This window comes from Anguilla rostrata, chromosome 1 (genome assembly GCF_018555375.3).
Source record: "Anguilla rostrata isolate EN2019 chromosome 1, ASM1855537v3, whole genome shotgun sequence".
Lineage (NCBI taxonomy): Eukaryota > Metazoa > Chordata > Actinopteri > Anguilliformes > Anguillidae > Anguilla > Anguilla rostrata.
Window position 1 is genome coordinate 83380457 of NC_057933.1, and position 16604 is coordinate 83397060.

At 46.8% G+C, this 16604-nt stretch overlaps 2 protein-coding genes across 2 annotated transcripts; both read right to left on the reverse strand.

The window, feature by feature from the left end:
• Positions 1 to 998: 998 nt before the first annotated feature.
• Positions 999 to 5382, reverse strand: LOC135241379 (chymotrypsin-like protease CTRL-1). The gene is made up of 7 exons (XM_064311705.1): positions 5277 to 5382; positions 4679 to 4782; positions 4266 to 4345; positions 3546 to 3627; positions 3119 to 3299; positions 2658 to 2788; positions 999 to 1323 (listed from the first exon to the last, which is right to left on the reverse strand). The coding sequence occupies exons 1-7, from the start codon at positions 5326 to 5328 to the stop codon at positions 1162 to 1164; spliced, it is 792 nt and encodes a 263-aa protein (XP_064167775.1). The 5' UTR covers positions 5329 to 5382; the 3' UTR covers positions 999 to 1161.
• Positions 5383 to 7756: 2374 nt separating this feature from the next.
• Positions 7757 to 16132, reverse strand: LOC135241150 (heat shock cognate 71 kDa protein-like). Its single transcript, XM_064311304.1, has 9 exons — positions 15950 to 16132; positions 12393 to 12598; positions 11799 to 12004; positions 11347 to 11499; positions 10494 to 11049; positions 10047 to 10249; positions 9254 to 9452; positions 8797 to 9029; positions 7757 to 8563 (listed from the first exon to the last, which is right to left on the reverse strand). The coding sequence occupies exons 2-9, from the start codon at positions 12595 to 12597 to the stop codon at positions 8354 to 8356; spliced, it is 1965 nt and encodes a 654-aa protein (XP_064167374.1). The 5' UTR covers position 12598; positions 15950 to 16132; the 3' UTR covers positions 7757 to 8353.
• Positions 16133 to 16604: the final 472 nt, after the last annotated feature.

Consider the following 16604-nt stretch of genomic DNA (forward strand, 5'->3'; position numbering starts at 1 on the left):
GTCTTCACAAAGCTCTTGTCTATGAAAATATGTTTATCATAGAAAGTCTTGAAAAGTCAGGACAAGAGAGTGGTCAAATAACCTTTACAGACAGCCCTTCTATTTTCAAAAGTAACTGGAAAGTTGGCTGCTCAGCTGTTTCTTGGCCAGCTACTTTGAGATGATGTTAATTTGCGTTAGAAGAAAATAAAATAAAAATAGGCATGTATCGTCATTTGTGTTTGAATGTGTGTGATGTGTTGGAGCTCCATGATTACCTGGGTTACTTTTTGGCCAGGAAAAGGCCTTGTTGTAATATCTGCCTTGTTCTTGTCCATCTCATCATGTGCTTCATGTGCTTGCTCATCTCATCATGTGCTTCGAAGACAAACCGTAAAATGTGGCAACTAAATTTAATTTGATGTGAAGTTATACCACTTGCATGAGATGTGACGCAAAGTCTTCCGCATGGATATTCACTTCCAGTTCACTTCTGGTTGGCCCTCTAATCTGATGATTAGAATATTTCTGAGAAAAACGCAGGCACCTTCAAAGAGTTTTCTGAATTGAAGATCTTAAGTTCCATGATGTGCTGGATGAACACGGTATGACAAACATGCACAGTGTTACAAAGATGTAGTAAAACGTCAGCAGTTTAAGGGTAATGGTAATGCTGTATAAGCACAGCTTTTTAAGCAATGGTCAAAGGACAGACTGAGAATCTTGTCATCTGCATATGTGCACATTAAAGCATTCTCTTGGTTATTGGTTATTGTCTTCATCTGACACCACTGCAGAACGCTCATGTGTTTGATGCACAGCCATTTTGTGATAAAATTCTCACCACCTACCACCTGTGCTAGGAAGGCAGGAGTTTTTTTTCCCTGCAGCGTGCCAATTAATATTGCTGCTGTCATGCTGCAGATGAACGGGGTATACATTTTCTACACAAAACACCGTCTCGGTGGTGGGCTAGCCAGTGGAAACCCAGTTTCAAGAACACAGATAGACGTGCGTGATTGAATTGCTATTTTTTTAAACGCATTTATTATTTGGTCACAACTTGTGCTGGGATCAAACTTAAAAGCTGGCAGAGCAACCGGACGGTGGGCTTCTCCCCCCCCTGGCTGGCTCTTTGCTGCCGCACGCTTTCCCGGTGAGGAGGCCGTTTTGTGACGCTCCCTAGTTGTAGGCCATAGTCTGGTCGATCCACTGGCGCAGGTAGGAGATGCGGGAGTACACGGCGGGCGCTCGCACGTTGCAGTTGCTCGGGTCCCAGGACACGATGCCCACCTGGTGCCAAACTCCACTCCTCTCACAGACGAGAGGCCCGCCAGAGTCACCCTGTCTCGGAAGAGGGGAGAGGGAGAGAGAGAGAGAGAGAGAGGAGGAGAGGCTTGCGTGAAAGAGGATGATGGGAGATGTGTGTAATAGTGGTGAGGTCAGGAGAGATGTGATACAGTGGCGTCTGCTGGTGGAATGAGAGCAAAGAAAACTTGGGAACATGGCGAAGTATGACAGGCAATGACTCTCATGTATGTGTGCGAGTTTCTATGCTGTGTGTGTGGGTGGGCGCGTGCGTGCATGTGTGTTAGCAGTGTTAGCAGACGTCATAAATTGGATTTCCGTGTGGGGCTCTGTTGTACTCTTGAGCAGCATGCTTAACGTGCACCTGCTCATGTAAATGTCCAGCTGTATTAATATAAAATTGATTGCTCGTCAAAAGATGAGCTGTGGGGGCTGCTAGGTGGCTAATTTGGATCAAAACGAGGCCATGCTAGTGTTGGCTGGCCACTTGCTCCATAGGGCGACGCGCAATGTCTGCTTGCATCGGCCAGCCTTCAGTCCATTCGGGGTCTGCGTTCACCGCTCTCTAGGGACCCCTGCTGGTCGATCGGGTGCCTGAGGACTGCATGCTAAGGCTGCACATGGAAGGTGTTCCTTCGACTCCGCTCTATGTGAGCTTAGCTGTCGTCTACAGTGTGAAAAGAAGCAGCTGGTGACACCACGTTTTGGGTGAACGCGGATGTGGCTGCACTGTGGCGAAACAGAATTGGGGTTCGTGCATAAACGCAGCTGCAGTCGCACACAATTGGCCATTCCAAATTAGGGTGGGAATATGTTCAGCCCCATTTTGGGCTCTAAATAAATTTAAAAAAGGGAATGTGAGCCCTGTAAGTCAGTGTGGATAAAAGTGTGTGTGGTGGATGAAAGTGTTTGTAGTGGATATATGTGTGTATAGTGGATGAATCCGTCCGAACTCCCTCATACCATCTTCTGCGTGCCTGAACTCACTCTCAGACTATACCTAGACTACTACACCACACTGTATATTCCTCTAAATCCCCCCCTTATGACACTTGTTACATGTTGCCCCATCCAGCATTTTGGTAATTTGTATTGTCCTAAACTGAGCTCATTCTTCTGCCTAGTGGCTTTGCAGAGGTTAGTCAAATAGTGTTCTGACTAACTAAAAAAACTGTGTTCTGCTAGAATAGCTGTACAAAATAGTATGTATCTATGAACCTGTGTTTAGTAGTTGTCTATGACCATGAAATGCACTTTTTGTACGTCGCTTTGGATAAAAGCGTCTGCCAAATAAATGTAATGTAATGTAATGTAATGAAAGTGTGTGTAGTGGATAAAAGTGTATAGTGGGTGAAAGTGTGTGTAGTTACTTGGCAAGAGGACACTCCCGAGGCTCCACCGCAGATCATGGCGTCAGTAATGCGGCTCTGGCCCCAGTACTGCCTGCACTGGGCCTGGCTGAGTATCGGGAGCGCCACCTGCTGGAGATATCGGGGGGTCGCTGTTTGGAGGGAAAGCCAGACGAGAGCCACGGATAAGGCAAGTTGCCAAGCCAACACCAAAACAACACAGGAAGGAAGGCGAGTTGCCAAGCCAACACCAAAACAACACAAGAAGGAAGGCGAGTTTCTCAGCCAACAAAAAATAAATAAATAAATAAAACCTGAAAAGATTTAAAAGATGGCTAACAGACAGTGCCCAGTTCCCCAAAACGGGATGAATAGATCATGAAGACGTGAAGAAGTATATTTTAGCCTAGAGTAAGGAAAACCGGTGCTTTTGCGGCTGTGCCAAGGCCTTAGATGGTGAGGGAATTGTGGGATAGACTGACAGGTGAACTGCGTCTTCCCCCAGCCGGTAGTGACACAGAGGGTCCCGGCTGGCACGCTGGTGCTGGAGGTGGCCAGGCACACCGGGGAGATGCGGGAGGTGAACTGGACCGGGGAGGACAGCTTCAGCAGGGTGACGTCGTTGTTGAAGTTCTGGCCGTTGTAGTAGGGGTGAGAGATGACCTGTGGAAGAGCCACACGTTCAGTAGTAGCCCTGTAGCCTCGACGTCCCAGGGTTTGAGTCCTGGCCAAGGCCTTGATATAAATCAACAGTTTATCCTGAAATTTAAACTCGCTCTTAAATTAAAATGTATAATTTCTGTTCTGTTACAAACAGGGTTTGGTGAGGCACTCAGACAGACAGGCTGATGTATCTATGGTATGAGCGGGGGCACAGCTGAATGCTCAGTGTGGCATGAGGGCTCTTACCTTGGCGATGGTCTTGACCTGGATCTGCTCAACATTGGACTGGCGATCGTGCTCACCAAGGATGACCCTGTGTCGGGAGGCGCTGGCGAGGGGGGAGGGGAGAACAAACCCAGTCTGGTTACCTCGGTAACATGCACATACACGGACACACAAACAAAAACAGCACCCCTATGGAGATGTAACATGCTGCTATCGTACTGGAATGTATAATGATCACAGCAACAAAATTATATATATATATGTATGAGTCATCCTTCACCATGTTATCACACAAGGGGTCACTGAATGGCTTGGTGAGCATGAAAATGATGTGAATTATATGGTATGGCCTTCGTAGTCACCAGATCTCAACCGAATTGCACACCTATGGGAGATTTTGGACCAACGTGTTAGACAGCGCTCTCCACCACCATCATGAAACACTAAATGAGGGAATATCTTTTGTAAAAATCCCTTCAGTACAGCTCCAGAGACTTGTAGATTTTATGAAGCTGTTCTGGAGGCTCGTGGTGGCCGAACACCTCACAAAGACACTTTATGTTGGTTTTGCCTTTGATTCGTCACCTGTCTGTAAGTGAGTATAAAATTGGTAAAATGTATATAGTGTATATTTGAAATGTTGATAATATCTGAATATGAATATTTCTAATTTCAATACGTTGCAGTATCTTTCATTTTCCTGAGGGCAAACAGCTTTCGGGAAGCAGCTGTGTTACTTACGAGACCCCGCAGTGGGCAGCTGTGATGACCCAGTACTGGCTGACCAGGGACCCCCCACAGAAGTGGAACCCAGTGGACTCCTGTGAGAGAGAGAGGGGGGAGGAGAGAGAGAGAGAGGGGGGGGGAGGGGGGAGGGAAAGGGAGGGGGGGGGGAGAAAGAGGAGGGAGGGAGGGAGAGGGGGAGCGGGAGAGAGAGGCTCAGTTAATGCTGTAAAACATTAAGAATGACATGTATTTCTTTATGCACACAGTCCACACACACACACACACATACAGTATATTTATATACATGGAATTGTTTAGACAGAAAGGGGGAGGGTAGCTAGGCAGGGTTTCTATTTTGGCTGTAATTGGGCAGGACAGGATGGCAGGAACAACTGATGAAGAGGATCTTAAAAGGAAGGTGCGGTCACCTGTAGGGACACCTGCCAGGGCCAGGACCCGGGCACAGCGTTCTCACCGTTCACAATCTTGTTGTAGCCGCTGATCTGTGGCTTAATGGCTGGCGCTCCACAACCTGAAATCCGAAAACAAGCCGGAATAGAGTCATCAAACCCATAATGGGTAATATTTTATTTCAACTTTTTTGTTTTTATTTTATCTGTCACATTCTCCCCCAACACACAAACACACACACAGCAGATACTTTGACAATTCCTGAGAATCAACTCAATACCATCTCATCAAGGAGTCCCCTTTCAAAATCTAGACCTGTGGCTATAGGTGTACTTGTTTAATAAAACTATATTCACAATAAAGTCAACTATTATGGGATAGATACTTTGAACTTTAAGTGATTCATGACTGTTTCATGTATTTAAACATATTTTTGATTTACAAAAAAATTGCTTTCACTGTAGTATATACTTCATATTACATGTTACTACGAAGCGATACATGTAGGCAAGGAACAGCCAACAACCTGTACAAAAGCAGAAGATAATCTTTGAACTGTCCAGTGCTAAAGACAAGCCCCTCCCCTCTACCCAGCAGCCACAGGGACCCTCTCACCAAGTGCGGAGCCCACCAGCGCCAGACAGCATAGGATCCAGAGTGTGGTCATAGTGCAGGCTGTGCTTCACATCCCCATGGCCCTGGCCCAGCCCTCTCCTGGTTCTTATACTCTGTCCCACCGTGAACTTTGGGCCCTGTATCTTGCTCTCACCCCTGGTGTCCTCATCCAAAGGTAGATAGGTGTGGGAAATGCCCGTCATGGCAGGTGGCAGATGTGAGAGTCTCACTGCGTTGTTTGCATTTATTCCATTTTATTCCTTTAGCAGATACTCTTATCCACAGTGACGTGCGCAACTTACATTTTTCCCCCAAGCAACCCATTTATAGAGCTGGATATTTTACTGAATCAATTCAGGTTAAGTGCCTTGCTCTGCCTTTTGCGGTTTGAAGAACACCGACTCTGAAATGCTCTGCTTTGTGTCAGAGTAAATAGAAGTATTATTAAAACATTGGGACAAATTCCAAGTGGTTCAGTGGGTAGTGTTCTCCAAGAGAGCAGGCTGGCTATCACGGGCTTGAGTCTGTGGTAAATCACACTGGTGATCACACTATGAGCAGGGGCTTCAGTGCTCCACCAAGGAGGTTATGTAATGGCATCCGTCCATCCATTTGTCCATCCATCCGTCCGTCCATTTGTCCATAAGCCTTTCCGTCCATTTGTTTGTCCATCTGTGACAGCCATATCTGGAAAAGTGATGGCTGGATTGCCATGAGATTTTCTGGGCACATTTATGTTGACACGAGCAAGAAACATATTGATTTTGGCGACCCCATGACCCCTTCATCTAGCGCCACCATCAGGCCAAACATATATTGAAAAGTAATGGCTGGATTGCCAAGACATTTGCTTTGCACATTCATGTGAGGGGAGATTGTTGTGCCTTGGAGGAGGTTTGCAAAATTTTCTTGGATTTAAAACTTAAATGTAATCTTAAGATCTGTTTTGTACAGCTTGTTTTCATTTTGAATTATACACAGTACATGCAGTTTTCAATAGAAACACACAGGCTATTGATTAGGATATGAGATTTTGCAAGCAATGGCCATACATGTACCATCTGATTATATGCTTATAGCAAATGTACTTTTAACTATGAATTTTACTCCATTTACAAAGTATCCCTCAAGTCATGTTTACATATTCATGACCTTCTCAGACACCTGTGGCAAGCTTCTTTTCCCAAAAAGTGCTGTTGAAACTTTCAGCTCATCCACATTGTTTCGTCCTCCTCGAAGGTCGTTCCTTCCAGGTACCTTTCCATTTTGCACATTACATAGTTGTGTTATAAACACATAAAAATGCATTTCATAGGGTCAAACACAGCAAGCAAGCCTGTTTTCTATCACAGCAGTATCACACGTTCCTCTTCTGGAGTTTACACAAACCCAACAATAATCTCGGAGCACACGTGTCACGGTCCCACCACGAAGCTCTTCCAAGGCTGCGGCCACAGTATGCTCTGACTGCGATACAGCCGTTTTTGTTACTGGGATGCACTCACCGACTGGCACAGAAACTGTAGCCCACCTGCCAGGTCAGCATGCCCAGTTCAGGTGGGCACGCGCTCACATCGCCAACACTTCCTGTCAGTTCACAAGAGGGCAGGCAAACTCCCCCGCTCTGCCCCAGGCACGTGGGGCTATTTTACCCAGTCAAGCTCAGGCACGGCACTTCCTGTGCCCAGTTGTCTGGAGCGGGTCGCTATTCGGTGATGAGGTGTCCCACCAACCGGAATCCCTCCCCTCCCGGCCAAACGCTACAGCCAATTATACACTGGGCTGCCAAGCAGGCCGTCTCTACTGGCACTGCCGCAGTCTAGATTAGATACTGAACGGTGGGGTCCACCCACGCTAGAACCGGGTCTTAAGTGTGACCCACCAAACCAAGCTTCAGGAGATGAGCTCCTTTGCCGGAGCTGACTGGTGGCCACTCAAAATCCACAGCACCTTGTGTGCACATGGCTCCACAGAGCTGGCTCCAGTATTTTGGTGGCCCTGAACATGAAGAAATTGTGAGCAACTAATCATGGACCGAGGCAGGGGTTGGGGGGAGGGGGTGCTGGGGATGGGTGGGATTTAGGTTTGTTGGTGATCCTGGAGCTGGGGACTGGTGCAAGGACAATGGTGTTGAAAAAGCTATTTGCGGACTCTGAATACATAAAAATAAAAAAAGTTTAGATTTGGATTACATGGCCCATCACAAAAGGACTGCATAGACGTTTATGCCAGCAGCTGGCTCTGCGACTCCTCATTGGACAGTAGAACATATTCATGTCACATGATTGGGTCCATATGGCAAAAGGGTTAAAACTGATCACTGCAGGAATAACTTTGAGTAGCAGTGTAGAATCATTATCATCATCTGTAATGTCGCAAGACCACACTGGCATGGCAATATCTTTACATTACACTACATTCCATTTATTTGGCACATGCTTTTATTCAAAGCAATCTACAACAAAAAAGAAGACACAAACTTTGAGCAGATCCAAATCCTTCTGTATTTATTGTTCTGCATACAACCATACAATGGTATGAGGTGGAAATTTTAATGTAGCACAGAGGCAAAAAACTTTAATAGCACGGGGTGAAAATTAGACAAATACAGTACTCTGTTCTGAACACTGTTAGCACATGCTTGAAAACATTTATGATCATAAACAGTGAGAAATCCCTGATTATTCAAATGAAGGTCACTTTTTAAATTGTTTGTGACAATGAGACAAAATTCTCTCACAGGAAGTGTAGCTTAGAAGACAGGAAGTGATGTCAAGCCATAACTTAACACATGAATGGCTAAAAAAGTTTATGCATCAGTTTGTTGTATGATGTTAATTGCTAGTGTCTAGTATTTTGTGTCAATGCTGTGTGTACTATATGTTCATTTATCACAGTTACTATTTGGAGATTATGGAATTTCACTGGCTGTATGAGGTGCTTTTTTGTCATGTGAGTGGGCTGAGTGTCCAATATGGGAAATAGTTCAGGAATAACTGAATAAGGAGACCAATAAACTCTGAAAAGATGGAATTGGAGATGGTTGAATGTAATTAATCTCCTTGCTGATGGCCAGATTAATCCACCTCCTCGATGGTTGGGCCAGAGGAGGTACCCCCAGCCCCTCCGGGAAAGCCCCCTGGCATTCCTCCTGGCATTCCTCCTGGCATTCCGCCTGGCATTCCTCCTGGCATTCCGCCGGCACCCTGGTACAGCTTGGCGATTATGGGATTGCAAACTTTCTCCAGCTCTTTCTGCTGGTGTTCATACTCATCTTTTTCTGCTGTCTGTGTGTGTGTGTGAGAGAAAGAGAGAAAGAGAGAGAGAGAGAGAGAGAGAGATCAGACATCAGAATTCAACAGTATCTTCAGATAGATCCCTTCTCAGTTTACAGAGAAGGCGTATGCATTATTTTTAAAATGCACTGTTTTCCAAAACAATACATTTATTCAGACATACTACATGGACTTGTTGTTGTCGAAGCCAGGGCTGTCTAAATGTGTGAAAGCTCCAAGATTACCTGGTTCCTGTCCAGCCAGGAAATGACCTCATTGCACTTGTCAATGATTGTCTTCTTGTCTTCAGCGCTGATCTTGTCCTTGAGCTTCTCATCGTCTACAGTGCTCTTCATGTTGAAGGCCAGTGACTCCAGTGCATTCTTGGCAGTGACTTTCTCCTTTTGAATTTCGTCCTCAGCCCGGTACTGGTCCGCTTCCTGTACCATGCGCTCGATGTCCTCTTTAGACAAACGACCTGTGGAATAACACAGTAACTCTTGATTTTTTCCCCTTCATTCCGCTAAAGCTGTTTACAGCCAGTTGGTGGAACAATTTCAGTGCGAATCCAGCTAATACACGGTTGAATTCTCTTCAACGTCGCTTTTTAAATCTTCCCCTGAGCTTGGTAGGCAAGAACCAGATTCAAATTTTCCAGACAGAAGGTGAGTAGGAACAACAGGGTCTGTTCGTCGCCGGTACCTTTGTCATTGGTGATGGTGATCTTGTTCTCCTTCCCGGTGCTCTTGTCGACGGCTGAAACGTTGAGGATGCCATTGGCGTCAATGTCAAAGGTCACTTCAATCTGGGGGACACCACGGGGAGCAGGCGGGATGCCCGTCAGCTCAAACTTGCCCAGGAGGTTGTTGTCTTTGGTCATTGCTCTCTCACCCTCAAATACCTGAGATTGATTTGGAGAGGAACAGGTTAGCAGGAGTACTGAGACGGACAAGGACAGGCAAGGCAAAAAACCTGTGTGACAGGAACATGCCGACACAAGCACACGCACAAAATATGGTAGACCCTTAAGGTCAGTTCAGAACAGACATCACCTCAGCAACTACTCAACGTGTGGCTTCATTCTGATGAATGAATTTTAAAAAACAATTTTAAACCCAGATTTTTCTTTTTCTCTTAGTTTGGGATGCTCAAATCATACTCCAAGGTCCATCTCATCACAGTAAGATCCTCTGCAAAGTCCATACAAAGCACACACTGGCAGACACGCCTTCTTTTCACTACACTGTCCACCAGCTGTGCTTCACAGCCTTTGCACTGAAGGGTTCTGCTTTATGAGCAGCTTGCAAAGACTACTGGTGTATGATTGACTACAGGAGTTGCCTGTTCATGTTAAGTAAAATATGATTAAACTTCATCCCTTGGTAAGGTTACAGCCACTGCAAACCCCAGTCTTACACTAAAAAATGCATATTTGTATGAATGGATGCTCACTCAGGCACCCAGAGAACTAGCAGTTTCTCAGACAGACACAGACCTGGATGAGAACACCAGGCTGGTTGTCGGAATAGGTGGTGAAAGTCTGGGTCTGCTTGGTGGGGATGGTGGTGTTCCTCTTGATGAGAACAGTCATGACCCCTCCTGCCGTTTCAATGCCCAGAGACAGGGGGGTAACGTCCAGCAGTAGCAGGTCTTGCACATTTTCTGATTTGTCACCTGCCAGGATCGCGGCCTGCACAGCTGAGAGCAAACACATGCAAAAAGAGGGTCGAAAACTGTGAGAGACCACAAAAAATGATAAGCATCTTTTATAATCATGGTACTGTAAGAGGGTTCTTTATAGACTTGCTCATGAGGTGAAAGAAGACGTGCTGGTGACTGCCAGGTATGTAACTGTTCTAGTTGATACACTCATTACGTAATTAATGAAACTTTTGCATATGGATGCCTAACGCAGTGCGTGGTGTCAGAGTAAGACACATACCAGCACCATAAGCCACAGCCTCATCAGGGTTGATGCTCTTGTTGAGGTCACGGCCATTGAAGAAGTCCTGCAGCAGCTTTTGGATCTTGGGGATTCGGGTGGAGCCGCCCACCAGGACGATGTCGTGGACCTGGGCCTTGTCTAGCTTGGCATCCCTCAGGGCCTTCTCCACGGGCTCCAGGGTACCGCGGAAGAGGTCGGCGTTCAGCTCCTCGAAGCGCGCCCTGGTGATGGAGGTGTAGAAGTCCGCACCCTCGTACAGGGAGTCGATCTCGATGCTGGCCTGGGTGCTGGAGGACAGCGTTCTCTTGGCCCTTTCGCAGGCTGTCCGTAGACGACGCACGGCCCGCTTGTTGCTAGTGATGTCCTTCTTGAACTTGCGCTTGAACTCCCCAATGAAGTGGTTGACCATACGGTTGTCAAAGTCCTCCCCGCCAAGATGAGTGTCTCCAGCGGTGGACTTGACCTCGAAGATTCCATCCTCGATAGTCAGGATGGACACATCGAAGGTGCCCCCACCCAGGTCAAAAATTAAGACGTTGCGCTCCCCACCAACCTGGGAATGGCAGGAAAAAGTAGATTTTCACATGCCTGACTGAGAAAGAACTAAAGTAGGGTTAGGTCTACTCTGGTTCTGGAGAGCCACAGGGTATGATGGGTTTTGTTTTCATTTTACAATCAGAAACCTGGGAAACAGGTGAGGTAGATTAACTGCTCAAATTGGTCCAATGGAATTTGAATAATGACACAAAAGCAGACCCTTTGGCTCTGCAGGACCAGGGTTGATCATCTCGCACACACAGGGTCTACAGAGTCATTAAGTGCAAATATTGTTAAGGGTGATGTATCGAACCTTTTTATCCAGACCGTATGCAATGGCTGCAGCGGTTGGCTCATTGATGATGCGAAGGACATTCAGCCCAGAGATGGTTCCAGCATCCTTGGTAGCCTGCCGTTGGGAGTCATTGAAGTAGGCGGGTACTGTGATGACAGCGTTTGTCACTGACTAACAGAGGTAAAGAAGACAAAAGGGTTAGCGGAGAAAGAAAAGTGAAATTCAACGTTTCACATCGCTCCAGAATCTCTCAGCCTCTCATCTAACCATAAAGAGAGACAAAATGTTCCAGAGTTTGTCAAGTAGGATCCACCATTTTTAAATTGTGGTCATTGATTTGCATGTTTTTTGTTATGTCTGCTCAGAGGGCTGGCCTCACATGTATATGTATATCAGCAATATTTTACAGGTGTAGGCACTTTCAGTGCTAATATATATGCCAGTCATTTTGTCTGAGGTCATTGACTCACTTTGCCCAGGTAGGCCTCTGAGATCTCCTTCATCTTCGTGAGCACCATGGAGGACACCTCTTCAGGGTAGAAGGTCTTCCTCTCGCCCTTGTACTCCACCTCCATCTTGGGCTTCCCGCCTTCGTTTACCACCGTGAAGGGCCAGTGCTTCATGTCAGACTGCACCACCGGGTCGTCAAAGCGTCGGCCAATCAGACGCTTGGCATCTGGGTGGGGGGGAAGAGGGTGTGGTATAGAGGGAAGGAGGGGAAGATGCAATACAGCACCTGTCAATGAGGCCATAGTGCAGAAATCCACTATTCTGGTCTTGGAAGGTCTGCAGGGTCTGCAAATAAGTGCTCAGTGAGTCATTATTAAATGAGCAAACCCGGTGGCCCTCTAGGACCAGGAATGGGCAGCCCTGCCGTAGGGTAAGAGAGACACTAGAATGATGTCCAGTGACATCAACACTTGATCGACTGGTCCGGACATGTCCCCAAACAACGATCTCTGAGAGCAGGGGCAGGACACGCCCGTGTGGACAGCGAGTGTGTGAGTGAGCGCATGTCTGTGTCCAGACGGGCGGCAGGCCTCCCAGGGCGCTCGAACACTTACCAAACACGGTGTTGGTGGGGTTCATGGCCACCTGGTTTTTGGCAGCGTCCCCGATGAGCCTCTCGGTGTCAGTGAATGCAACGTAGCTGGGCGTGGTCCTGTTCCCCTGGTCGTTGGCGATGATCTCCACTTTGCCATGCTGGAAGATGCCCACGCAGGAGTACGTGGTGCCCAGGTCAATGCCCACTGCTGGACCCTTTGACATGCTGCCCCAAGAGGAACATCCCAACTATTAGTGCCAATAAAATTACAAATAAATAAACTCTCTTCTCTCTCTCTCTCTCTCTCTCTCTGACTCGTTCTCCCAATCCCACATATATACTGCTGATCACACGTGATTTCTCTGGCTCCAGTGTTGATCTGCCCATCCCCCACCCCACCCCCAGCGTTCCGCTTGCATTAAGCACTGCGGTAACCGTGACAACTTCATAGCCCATTGTGATCAACGCATTCCAATCGGAACAGAGCACGATGTCTGAGTTTGGATCGTGCCTAAAGCGGCATTCTGCATTCTAGGGGAAAACCGCATTGCTCTTCCTTCCAGAACATTCCATTGCAGCACTGAAGGCCGAGGCTGATCTTGTTTAACCGCTTGGCATTTAGCTGTAGCCAAGTTGATTTCATTAATATGAGCAGCAGCTTAGTCTGAAACTATAGGGATAGTGTGTGTATTCAATAATCAATAGAGAACATGTCCGGTTCACAAATATCACTGCAAATTACTGCTAGAAATGAGCATAGACCTGAAAGCATTTTCTATCATTAACCTGCAAAATGAAGTCTCCAAAAAATATGAGGTACAACCTCAGATGTGAACTAGCGCAGCGAAGAAGGAATGTCTTATGAAGGCTGGTCCGAGGGCAGAAACACCATGTTCCACAGCTAAAAACAGAACGTGACGTTTCACTATTCCGGTGCAGTCGCACAGTGACTTGATTTGGATCAATCAGCCACTAACACGGCACGGTGACTGTTTGCAGCTGTTGTGCCAAAAGCGGCAAGCCTATATTGTCTTGGTTGGATCTACTCTTCAGTGTTGAAGCATGAATAGGGAGTCACCCCACTGTCTCAGGGCAAATGCAAAGTTGCTTTCACTATTATTTATTTTCCATCCACCCACCCACCCATCCATCCGTCCATTATCTAACTCGCTTATTCCTGGTCAGGGTTGGAGCCTGTCCCAGCAATAATTGGGTGACAGGCAGAAATACACCCTGGACAGGATGCCAATCCATCGGGCCACACACCTCATTCACTCACACACTCATAATTTAGTGTCTCCAATCAGCCTAACCTGCGTGCCTTTGGACCTTGGGTGGAAACCAGATTACCTGGAGGAAACCCACGCGGACACGGGGAGAACATACAAACTCCACTGGAACCTTCTTCCTGTGAGGTGACAGTGCTACCCACTGCACCGCTGCGTCGTCCCCCTATTCTCTCTTGTAAATTTTTAAAAGACATGACAGATATGTGGAGGTAAAACAGATGCAGTGGGTGTGTTTACTGAAAGTTCATTGTTGTATAGGTGCTGGCAATTAAACAGCAGTCGGTTGACAGATCTGGTATACAGTATGTATTATTTTTACTAGAGCTACAATGCATTCAGCTTCGAGCCCTGCATTGCTCAGGCCCAACAAAGATATGAAGCCCTGAAAAAGATGTGCTCACTTTCTACAAAAAAGGTGTGTGGGGGGGGGGGGGCACACCGCTTCTCTGGGGTTTAATTAGTGCTGTTTCCGTGTGTTGGGAAGCAGGGGGAGGCCTTCCCATAGTGCTGTTTCCGTGTGTTGGGAAGCAGGGGGAGGCCTTCCCATAGTGCTGTTTCCGTGTGTTGGGAAGCAGGGGGAGGCCTTCCCATAGTGCTGTTTCCGTGTGTTGGGAAGCAGGGGGAGGCCTTCCCAGGACAGTAGGCCCCTGGGGCTCGGCGAGCAGAGTAGAGAGCGCGCAGTCCCACATACAGGCACAGCTGTAGCCAAAGCAAAACCCCACGTGAACAACCCCTCTGCTTCTAGAAAGAGCTTTCTTGGCAGGAAGCCAGAAATCGGGGGTGGGGGGGGGGGGGAGAGGGCGCGGCTTGGCTTTAGCCTGATGCCTAAAAGAGCAACTGCCCTGTCGGAGCCAACAATCTGCCCCACCCATGCAACATAACACCCTTTCTGCAGACACACACACAAGTGTTCTGATTAAGTAACCACTGATTTTTGCAACTGCAGCTCTCCACAAGTCAGATTCTGCTAACATTTTGCTGTGTATTGTTGTATTTTAATTTTTAATACATCACGGGTAACTGCTTTCAGTACAGCGTACTTAAATGATGAATAAACTGACCAAACCAAGGTTTGATCCAGTTGGGCATGTTAACTTCTACCTTGTTAAAACCTTTACATTCTGTGAAGCATAAATGAGTTAAAGTTAAAGATGTTAAGGATGATGTGATTTGTCAAGCAAAAAAAAAAATCTTGCCAGGAGAATGAAATTTAAAAAACAATTTCTGGATAGAAAACAAAATATTGTGCACCTGCAAACTTTTTTGTCATTACTGTTGGTTACATATACAGAAAGAAATAATAAAAATCTTACTTCCCCCTCCAGGATGTAAATAAATAATACTATCAATCCCCCCTACTCCGCCCACTCTGATAAATCTGACATCACTAGCCACCCAAAATCTGAATTTACATACTCTGACCCTTTTCTTGATCTTCTAGAAAAGTCCTAGACCCTTTCCCTTGGGCTCAGCAGTGAGGACGGACATCCCCATAATGTGACGGACGGGATAATAATAAACATGGAATCACTGGGGGGTGCGATCCCATTTCGTTATTACCTCTGAGAGCCCAGCTGTAATGGCCAGCACTGTGTGAGGGACTGACACTGGAGCAACAGTCCAAAGGGCACTACGGCCATTGCACCACACGTGCATCTTTACGCTAGCCTGCTAAAACACGTGGTATCTTCACATACTGTCCACTGTGTACATCGCTTAATATAGGATTGCTGCCCCTCCCTGGCGTTTATAGTGAAATGTATAACAGACCACCCAGGAAACTGAAAGAATTTCAGTTAACTGTTGTAAATTGTTGTGTGTGACACAGCAGACACAGCAGTATCTTGCGAAGCTTGGCTGTGGGCATCGGATGCGGCCTGACAAAGACCAATCTGTTGAAGACTGATTGATCAGTCCTGGCTAATCACCATCACTACTCCCAGGATGCTTAAATTTTTATTAAGTGTTAATATATTAAGTGTTCTTGTTCTTACTTTGATAGTCTGTTTTGTTGTTCATTGAAAAGCCTTTGAGATACTAACTGGCCGCTGTGTAGCAATCCAAAGTTCATTGAGATTAATCCTCCATGCGAGCATGATAAAACTGAACGCTGAACTCCAGAACTTTCCGCAAAATAATAATCATGAGCCGATCTGGAAGCAGGCAAGCGCTCTCCCCTGCGAAGGCCAGGCGTATGTGTGGGCAGGTTGTTTAACAGCAAGCCAAGCATAAAAAAAAGCCAGTCAACCCAGGACCAGAATGCCTTGCATTGCGTGCGATCCTTTACCTTGCTCTGTTTCGGTCGTTACGAGACTTGGAAGATCGCAGTAGCCAGTTACCCCAGCACGCGCAGCGTCACAGCTCTGCCCTCGGCCAAACCCCGCGAGTCCTCGCTCTCCTCAGACGCTCGCTTCGGTCTCTCAGCCGCAGGCTCGGGCGGTCCCGCGCCTTTAAACACGTCGCGCCGACCAGTAAGATTCCACCAGCGGTCAGCTGACTGCCTCGCAGAAAGTTCCAGGCCTGCCGTTCTCCGTTCCGCTCAGAGCAGTTATCGGTCCAGTGTCAGCACATGAGAGGGGTGGTGCCTGGGGGGGGAGAGGGGGGAGCAGGGGAGAGAGGCACTCTGTCTGCCTTTTGTCCGAGGCACAAGCTAGAAGCTTGCTCAGTAATGTAATTAAATAAAAGTTTAGATTAGAGCTGGTGCAACACATTTGTTCACTAGGCTGTACCCTTAAGATAAGCACAAGTGGATTGTAAGTTGCTCTTAAAGATGTCCCCATTTGCTGTAATATATCCCATAATGCAATGCAAGCATTTCAGCACCTTGCAGGTAATAGTCCAAATTTATGAACTACATTTTAAGTAGAGTTTATCATTAGATACAAATTTTTGAGTTTACCCAGTCAAAAAGTACTGCAAATGTGTTGTGGCATTGATTTGTT